Genomic DNA, 10,108 nt, shown 5'->3' with positions numbered 1-10,108 from the left:
GGAAAGGGACATGGAATTCAAATGGGAAATTCTGCTTTATGCAAATGGAGTGGAGATGCCTGACAAAGTGGTCTCCCAATCTATGTTGGGTCTCACCAATGTAGACAAGGCCACAACAGGAGAACTGATTACAGTAGATGACCCCAACAGGTTTGCAGGTGAAAAGTTGCCTCACCTGGAAGGACTGTTTGGGACTCTGAATGGAGGTGAGGTAGGAAGCAAATGGGCAGGGGTAGCACTTCTGCCATTTGCAAGGATGGGCATCAGGAGGGAGATTAGTGGGAAGGGGTGAATGGATAAGGGAAGCACAGAGGGGATGATCTCTGCAGAAAGTGGAGAGTAGGTGTGGGGGGGGGGGTGTTTGGTGGCAGGGACCCGTTGAAGATGGCAGAAATAGCAGGGGGAATGCTGTGTTGGATGCCAAGGCTCATGGGGTGGTAGGTGATAACAAGAGGAACTCTATCCCTGTTAAGAAGGTGGGAATATGGGGGGAGCATGGATATCTTGGAAATGGAGCAGACGTGGGTGAGGGCAGCATCACCCTTCCTCCACCATTGACGCTGCCATCACTGGTATCTGCTCCATTTCCTGATTGCTCTGTTCTTTGAAGGAGGAGGACAGCTCTGATGTACTGGACAGGAAAACCTTATCCCAGGAAGAGCTGTGGTGGAGATGAAGGAACTGAGAGAAAGGAATGGCATTTTTTACAGGAGATTGGGAGGGAAGAGGTATAGCCATGATAGCCAATAGGTTTAGGAAAGATATCAGCAGACAGTTTGTCTCCAGAGATGGAGACAGAGGGATCGAGAAATGGGAGAGAGGTGTCAAAAATGGAGAAAGTGAATGTAAGGGTAGTGTGGAAGTCAGAGACAGCGCTGATGAAATTGATGAGCTCAGCACGGGTGCATGAAGCAGCACCAATGCAGTCATCAATGTGGTACAGAAAGAATTGGGGAGCATTACCAGGGAAGTCTGGAACATAGATTGTTCCAGGTAGCAAACAAAAAGGCAGGTGTAGTTGAGGCCGGCGCATGTGCCATGGCTACACCTTGAGTCTGGAGAAAGTGGGAGGAGTCAAGAGAGAAATCGTTGAGGGTGAAGACCAGTTCCACCAGATGGATGGGGGGGTGGGGGCTGTTGTTACAGCTCTCCGCTTCTTTTCTTGACAACAGATCTGAGCCGTTCCCCTTTACCTTTCCCACCTATCGCCTCCAAGATGAACAAAATGCACAAGAGGTTGACTGTTTATTCATTTCCACAGATGCTGCCTGACCTGCTGAGTTCCCCCAGCATTCTGTGAGTGGTGTAACAGAATGGATAGCCAGCTGACTGCTGGGTAAAACCCACCGATTCCAGGTGGTGTGGACACTCAGGATGACAGGAGATAGAATCTGTTATCCTGCCAGTTTTCCTTCTGGAAATATTGCTGTTTATGTTTTATAATGATTACTTAGACAAGAATCAAAAGCCCCACGTGAAAATGGTATCAAATTGAAAGAATGTGGACATATAACATTACGGAGAACTGAAACAAATTACAGAAAGAAAGCAATAATCTTACAGAATGTCAAAGGAAAGTGTGAAGTAAAAGCTAAAAAAGAAATGCTGGAAACACTCAATAAGTCATACAGCATCTGCAGAAAGACAGACAAAAGCAATCCCCCAGGTCCAAGCCCCTCATCTGTTTTGATAAACCACAGGGTTTCTCCTTCTGTAGATACAGAGTTACCTTTATTTTTTTTAATTTTGTTCTGGATTTCCAGCATTTGCAGTTTTTTTTATTGTCGTCATAAGGGTGAGGTACCCCTTTTTAGTAAGAAGAATAAGGTTAAGCATTTATTATATGAAAATTAATGGAGTGGAGGAGCATAGGGATCTAGGCATATACACAATGCTCAAAGTAAGGATGCTGAAAAATGTCATTGATAAATGGGAAGTAAAAGAAGCTTGAGCTAGCCTTCATCATACTGAACTTGCAAAGCTTTGCACAGTCCCATCCACTATGTTATGGAAAGAATCAAGAGGGCTTGGAAAAATGCATTAAAATATTTACAAGAATGATAAGGAGAAATTGAAAGGTAACTTAAGCGATGTCTTCAAACTTAAGAAAGGTATCAATAAATAGATACTGAAAGAATGTTTCCAAAGTACTTCTGGAGCCCAACAAGGCTCAAAGTTCAAAGTAAATTTATTATTAAAGTACATATATGTCACCGAGTATGATCCTGAGACTTGTTTTCTTGCAACATACTCAGTCAATATGAGAAGGGGTCTTCAGGGTATCAAATGAACAGTTTGGTAGTGATCCCACTATCTGAAGAGTGTGGCCAGAGTGGGACTAACTCAATACCATGCATGTAGTGCAGAGATTTATTAAGGTGAAGCCAGATAAGCAAAGGAAGAAGATAAAATGAAAGTTGTGGTGACAATATAAGATTAAGAAGGATGGAGAGAACCCTGGGTGGACCATTTATCATTATAGGCTGTTTGACCTGAATATCCTGTTTCAATTTCATGTAATTCTATGGGAGTCACTTTTGAATATGAAAGAGAAATCTGTTGGAAAATAAGCGAGCAAATATATTGATTATAACTAGAATTTCTATGTAGTTAAAATGCATCAAAAGCCCCATGTTGATTCAACTTTAAATATTGCATGATTAAACAGAGACAAATTAATGCAATGTCTTTAAAAGGAGTGAAATGTCACAGAAAATTAATTTGTAAATTATAGTAATGTGCCTCAATCTAACGTACAGGATAATAAAATGAAGGCACTCAGTAGAAGCCAACAATAGAACAAAAATAACCCAAATGCCTGACCAGGCAGATGATATAACAACTCATTTTCAAGAACCAAAATCTCATTTAGTGAAACAATTCAAGGATTGAGCCTTTTTAAAGAAAGGAGATTATGTTCTTAAATGAGGGTTCAATCTTCATGTTGCCTTTCACTACAAGCATGCAGCCTGATGTCAGCTTCTAACATGTGATCTTATGCGTCTCTTAATTGCAGTGATAGCCCACACACAGATGTTGGCACATGTGTAACCTCTATTGAAGAACACTTAGTCATCTGCAGTGATAGTGATTGAGCTACTAACCTGCTCATTTGAATTTATTTTGTAGTTACACCATCCAGCTTAATGCTGCTTGTGATAGATTACCAGCTCCCTTAGAAATGAACTTTGAATTAAATATAGTAACTCGCTTCAGATCATGTTCAGCAAAGAAGCAGTAGAAGCCGGAAATCTGAAAGGTGGGAATCTAGCAATAAAGAAAAGTCATAATAAAAATAAATCAGTGAAGTGTAAAATACTGCAAAATGGATTTCTCACCTTCCCCTATCATTCATCAACTAGCTTTCCTTCTTTTATACCTTAGCACATTTTTTTCACTTCCCCACCAACTACTAACTCCCTTTATTCCTAACAAAAAGTTTCTTTTGATACTTTTCTTGACAGCGTTATTAATATTCATTAAATATGCTACTGAGGCTTTCTGACACATTTTTATTTCTTCACAAACCAAGTAAATGCCAGAACAGCCCTCTTTCATATCCAAATGGCATGAATACAGTAAGTTGATGTACTGTCAAAATTAACGGGAGATTGAAGCACTGCCACAGAAAGGTGGGGGATATTTTGGGCTGGTGTACAACTAGTATCACACTGGCTATCATTGATAAATTTGCCAGGCTATCTCTGAAATATGTTGCCATGTTTCCCAACTTGATGCTTTAATTTTCTTCTATTTTTTATTGGCAGGTGATCTAAATGTCCTCCAGGCGCAATGTCAATGAAAATTAAATCTAGTTATTTAACGGTTGATATGGTAGTTAGAAGTCACACACTCTAAACTACATTTACTGGATGACTGGATGAAATCATCTCTTTTCTGCTGCCTACAGTATTTATGTTACATCAAATTTATAGTGAACACACCCTTACTGCACAGAACTGTCCTGTATTTTGGCAACCAGAGTCCAACATCATCTACACTGGAGTTAAGCTATCAGGATGATGAACACTGTTCTATGATTGACTCCAAGGCAAATAGTAAGATTAGAATGGAATTTTTTATAATTATCTTGAAATGCGTTTTTCACCACTGGAAAAGGATAACACATTGCCTGTCATAATGACCAAATTTTGGAAGACAGAGAGGCAACCTGATATGCAGGCAAGGAAAGCAATCAAAAGACTGCTGAATTTCTTAACTTCCAGGCCAAAGTGTAAAACCTAGCTCACACCATTCGGTTGTATGGGGCAATTTCTCAGAGCAGAAAAAGGTTTTGGACAGTCCAATTCAGTATGAGATGTGCTGAGTTGGAAGAAATTCACACAGTGATTCACTAAGTATTAACTAGTTTGTAAATCTGTGACTATGATGAGAGATTATGCAAATTTCAGTGACATTGCCTGGAGATTTTGAGGTTAAGAAGTAATCCAATTAAAGTGGTTCAAATTATGATGCAGCTGAAAAATTGGATGGAAAACGCTCTCTCCTCTGGAATTTGAATCCAGGGTTACAATTGGAATTAAACAAGATAATGATTAATTCAGGAAAAAACAGCAAGTTGTAGGTTGACATCGAGCCACAAAATAAAAATTGAATTAAGACTTTAAATGGAAGTTGGATGTTTTTTTAAATTAAGGATATTATAGTAAATGGAGAAAAATGTGTAGAATTTCGAATAAAGAGTTACAGTGTAATAGAGTGGATTTGATAAACTAAACCGTTTATTCTCAATTTCAGACTCCCAACTCTAAAAGCTCAGAATAAGTTATACAGTAGCAAAAAATTCCTGTTTCAACCCCATTTCTGATAATATAGAACTTATTTTGACCTACAACTGAAAGAGACTGCAAAAAGATTATGAAACTCTATACGTAAACCTTTATTCGTGTCTTATTCTAATCGTGTGTATTGTTTATGTCTAAGCCAAAATAGTTAATAGATACGGTCTATCGCTGCTTTCGCGTTTTCAAAGTTTAACTCGTAGAGACTTGATGGCAGCATCTTTAGCAGTGTTTCCTACAATCAGAAATGAAAATTAGTGATGCTTTTTCTGCAATTATTTGCTAAAAGCTACAGCGAACGAACGCGTTAATTCACACGAGTGAATTCAATACAAATGTACAGAAGAAAAATGAATGGCGATTATGGTACAAAGGTCTTCTTGGGGGTGGACACAATCCTTTTAATATTATCGGTTCCTAATAAACGGTTCATATCGCTGTTTGTCCATCGTGCATTGGTTTCCTCGGAATCAGAACACTTTAAATGTCTAAAGCTTTGGGCATTAAATTTGCTTTACGCGACAGCCTCGCTTCAAAGTCGTTTTAAAGCTCTCCCGCTTCAAAAAAGGTAAAGAGTAATGATTAAGCACCTTACTATAGATTTACCTAACACTTCTAAAATTAAAAAGAAAACGTCCGAAACGGTTAGCAGTAGCTGAACATCTTGTTGTAGAAAGTTACAACGACCATCTCGCTGTCTCCTCTCTCTCTCTTTCCTCTTTCTTTAGTTTTCATTTTCTGTCAGCAATGCCGTGAACAGATCGTTAATGTTTCAAGGTAAAATTCAAGTGACTAGGACTGAATCTCGATAGACGTTTGCTCCACCACAGACACATTACAAAAAAAAAGAGAGAAATTACCTAATTTCAGGGACGATTATTTAAAAAATAACTGTTTATTCGGCTAAGGGTTTATTTCCTAACAGTGGTTGCACCGTGGATTTATTATTTAAATAATTTAGGCTCAATCCTTCACGGGTCGAAAATAAGGCTGCGGTTAAATGTGAAACAAATTCCACATTTACATAATTGATGGGCGTTGGTAATTGTTAGTTGCGGTTCTTTTTTTCATTTATTTATTTGAATGAAAATAAAGGTATCAGGAAGACCGAACACAGTCCGCATCGCCTTGATGTTATTGCACAGCATATAATTAGAATTCAGTTAACGGGATTTAAAATTCAATTATCCTTCAATATTAATCACACGCTTAAAATCAATGTCATCGTGCCACTGCATCACTGTCAGAATACGTATTAATTGTATGGGGGTAGAAAATCAAAGCCCTGCCTCGTTTCTGTTGAACGCTCTTCAGAGCTAGAAGATAATAATCTCAGATTTCACTCATTTCCAGTCATATTTTGCTTCTCCCTCCAATTATGCTCCAATTCCTTACTAACCTCAAATTCTTTGATACATTCACTTTTGTTGCCGGCCAGTGTTGCTAGGATTAATTTAGATAAGGGTATTTGAAATAAAATCATTTTTTTTCAGGAAATGATTAGAGATCCTCGTTGACAGTGGGACATGAGCAGCGATGACACGACCTTTCCTGAGTTCATGTGTTAAATTGAGACCCTGCAGGCGACACGATCCCTTTACACGTGGACTGGTTACGCTCCCACCTGAGCCGGTGTTTTAATGCCATTTGTGAATAAGATTTCGAGCTCGATGAATTGTTCTCAAGGATTAGTATTTGGTTACTGATGGGACACCACTCAAGGCTGTTAGTCCAGGCTTTCTTTTAAGGAAGAAGTGGCTGGATGGACTAATATGCTCCTGTAATGAAGTATACAAATGTGCCCAGCCTTACGCGGTTCAATGAAAAGTCACGTTGACGCCAGCTGCAGAAGCGATCCTGATTATAAAGAAGAATCGTTCTTCTGCAGAGAAATTCTGATTAATGGAACGTGTGATTATAACATCAGTAGTTGTACGAACATGATTGGTGTATACCGCAAAATCTTTGTATTGTTCAACAAATTCATTCATAGACAATGGAGAAGAATGAGGAAAAAATCAATACTTGTCCATACAGCCTTTAACCATTTATTTATTCACCAAGTACAGTGAAAATGGTCATAAAATGTACAATGATTCATTCTTAGAATGTCATTACAATTTTTTTTTGCTCTTATATACCTTGGAATGATATCTTCGTTTAAAATTACGCATCATGTAAACATGCACAGATAACGAGAATAAGCTTCATAAAAGGTTACAAAATTAAATTAAAAAACACAGCTTCAAAAGAGTCCAAAAAAGAGAATAGTTAATGTTAACAGCGCATTAGTTTAAACTTCTTAAACAGTGCATTAGTATTCCTTAAACCTTTAAATTTCACAAATCCATCCAGCAATGCTTATTCACTATATATATATATATATATATATTTTTAAATACAGATTTTAGCATTGATGTTTGCAAATAAAAATAAATTAAAGAAACAAATAAAAGACTAGGAGGTTCATCAATAACATTCAATAAGTCTCTTTCCAATACTGATACAGGTTAGACCAAAGTCAATCAGTCTTTCAAGTCAATGGATCCGGTCTATACATCCTTACCAAAAATACAAACATTTTTAATGCAATACAATACATAGACTAGCATTTGTTTTACAAAGATTTAGATATAAAAATACAAGTACGAAGAATTCCATTAGAAAGAAGCGTGCCAAACTGTTAATGACTGTTGGCATCAATATTGGCACTGTGACCGGAAGCTCATGCAACAAGATGAATTAATTTTTTTATTTTTATTTTGATGCAAAAAAAATCCTTCCTTTCCGCCCGTTGTCTTTTGCTTTCATCCTTTCCGCCATCGAGTCGGTTTTGCTGACTGCCATTGTCTCCGATTTCGGGAGTGTTCGTGGTAAAGTCTGTGGTAAAGTCGGAAATGCACAGCTCCCCAATCTCGGTGCATTGGCTTAGAGAAGACGGTGTTGGGTTGACCTGGTGGCTCCATTTCTGTGCGTTCGCTTGGTCTGAAATTCTGAAATGGACAGCTACTTGATCGGTGTGTGCCTTGGACAATGGTGCTGATATTCACAGCTCCTCAATTTGTGTGCATTTGTTCGGATTGGAGATTCGTCAGCAAGACCCAAAATCTCTCTGGACAATCCATAAACGCATGCACAGCCCCAAAGTGCTTTCAAAAGTTTGGGAGTCAGGGTAGCGCTCTTTCAGCTTACACTCCAGACGAGGTTTTGTCTCCCCTCCCCTTCAGAACATCATCTATTCTGTCGTCTTCGATAACAACTGCAAATTAATTACAAGCAATTTAGAGTCTGTACACAGTTTGCCCCCTCAACAGTGCCAGGCAACACCTTCAGACTGAAAACATACCAGGAAGGCGCCTCTGGACCGAGAAAAGGCAATCATCGCGCGCAGGCATTGCTAAATCACATTTCACCAGCTTTCCCTCCCAGTCAGAATTAACAAGACCCTCCGTGTGACATTGTCAAAGACGGACCCTCATTATTAATAAGAGTCGCACTTATAAAGACCGCATGGAAAATCACTTTGGTCGATCTGTTATTCGGCGGTGCCGTCTATAAAATTATTAATAAATGACCGAAAAATGTAGCGAAAAGATCTTGAGTTGCAACATTAGATCGTGTATTGTAATTACTAAATAAAACTTCTTAGTACTAGCACCGTGTTTTGCGTTGTACTTAAATAATAGGGGGAATAAAACAATTATTTTACGAGTAAATAACCAAATTGAATTTTGCACGTTGAGCCACGTTCTCTTCTGTTACTGGAATGTGGGTCGATCTTGTCATGGGAGATTCTAGTATACCTTACGATTTCTTTTTCTTTGCTTTGATTTGTATATATCTTTGATTTCACATAATTAGATAGATATCAAAGAGCCGATGTACTTTAAAGGTTAGTTTTATTTTGTCGAATATATCTATTTGCACAAAATGCGTCTAAATATTGGAACGGTGTCGGACGATGGAAGAGGGAGCGCCCGAACAAACCATGGATCAAGACCTGCAGGGGACTAGCTGGAAATTATACCGACTAGCGTCTAAATCATCCCAGCCTGCAAAATGCATTGACCCTCGTGAAAATTGACATCACAAGGGAATGAATGAACGGGTGAATTCAGGTGAAAGACTGTTACTTCTGCGGGAAAGCCACATTTTGGAAATCACGTCGCATTTTGATTTTAATGCTAATTAGAATTCAGACAATGATCGCCGAACGCAGACCACCCCCCCCCCCACGCCCCCAGCCTCGAAAAATAATATAGATGAAAGAAGTCGGATACAGGCAAGAATCGTGAGGTTTCTTACTTGCAAAAATCTGCCGTATATCGGAGTGGCGGAGGGTTGCTGCATTTTAACCAAAAACGATGGGTAAACTTTGTGTCCCGCTCGGGCAAAGGATGAAAAGCAATTTACCCCCAATTTACTGACGCGTTATAAACCAAACACAAAACACAATTACGGTTGAAATGGCAGAAGACGGCAACCGCGTTGAGAGGAAAGTGAATGTCTCCACTTTTTACCTCGCTTGGCTCTGCCAATCTGTCCCAGTTTTGGGGGTCTCTTGGCCTGGGAGCCCCCGAAGAAGGTGTTGGTGTCCTGGAGGCGACAGCTGAAAGAGAGCTGACTGACTTCATTCTCGCTGCCAAAATGAGCCATCTTCTCTTCGCTGTAGGGCAGTATCTCCGACATAGCGCCTCCAAGAACGGAAAGAGCTGAAACCAAGCGGCAACAAGAGATACGGAGAAAGAAAGAGAAAAAAAAAACAGCTCCCAGAGAGAGAAAACAATAAAACACCGGTTGAAGGTGGCTCACGCCAGTGGGGCTGCAGCGGCACTTCTCCGGGTAATCCTGTCAGTGGCCGGGCGCTTGTCTAGGCTCTGCCGGCGGTGTTGAGGTGCTGCCTTGTGAGCGTGTTTGCAGAGCTCTGGAGAGAGCCGGGGACCCCAGCACCAACATAAAGGAAACCCAGGCGGAAGAATGAAGTCATCCATCCGGGGAAGAGGTGATGCAGCCCAGTCTAATTATCATCACTCTCCTCCTACTCGGGCTTGGAGAGGAGAGAGTGACATCAACCGGCAGTGCCAGAATACCAATTACACGCCGCACTATACCAAGTCTTTTTATGGAGAGAAGGCATGATGAAGGTTTCTTTTTATTGTGTAAAACATGCCCACGGGGGAGAATTCTCACACGACCTTTCGCCTAACTACAACCTTTAGCCTAACTAGACTTTGTATCAGTGTGCAGCAGTTATAACGAAGGAACAGTTTGCAGACCATTAGATCACCCACCATTTTAAATCATTC

General features: G+C 39.8%; 1 protein-coding gene across 1 annotated transcript; it reads right to left on the bottom strand.

The window, feature by feature from the left end:
- Positions 1-6,834: 6,834 nt before the first annotated feature.
- Positions 6,835-9,845, bottom strand: LOC132404590 (calcium/calmodulin-dependent protein kinase II inhibitor 2-like). The gene is made up of 2 exons (XM_059988855.1): positions 9,323-9,845; positions 6,835-8,061 (listed from the first exon to the last, which is right to left on the bottom strand). The coding sequence occupies exons 1-2, from the start codon at positions 9,489-9,491 to the stop codon at positions 7,991-7,993; spliced, it is 240 nt and encodes a 79-aa protein (XP_059844838.1). The 5' UTR covers positions 9,492-9,845; the 3' UTR covers positions 6,835-7,990.
- Between the last annotated feature and the right edge of the window lie 263 nt (positions 9,846-10,108).

This window comes from Hypanus sabinus, chromosome 2, assembly GCF_030144855.1.
Source record: "Hypanus sabinus isolate sHypSab1 chromosome 2, sHypSab1.hap1, whole genome shotgun sequence".
In the NCBI taxonomy this organism is placed as follows: Eukaryota; Metazoa; Chordata; class Chondrichthyes; order Myliobatiformes; family Dasyatidae; genus Hypanus; species Hypanus sabinus.
Note: the sequence above shows the minus strand (reverse complement) of the source record. Positions and strands in the feature narration are given on the sequence as shown.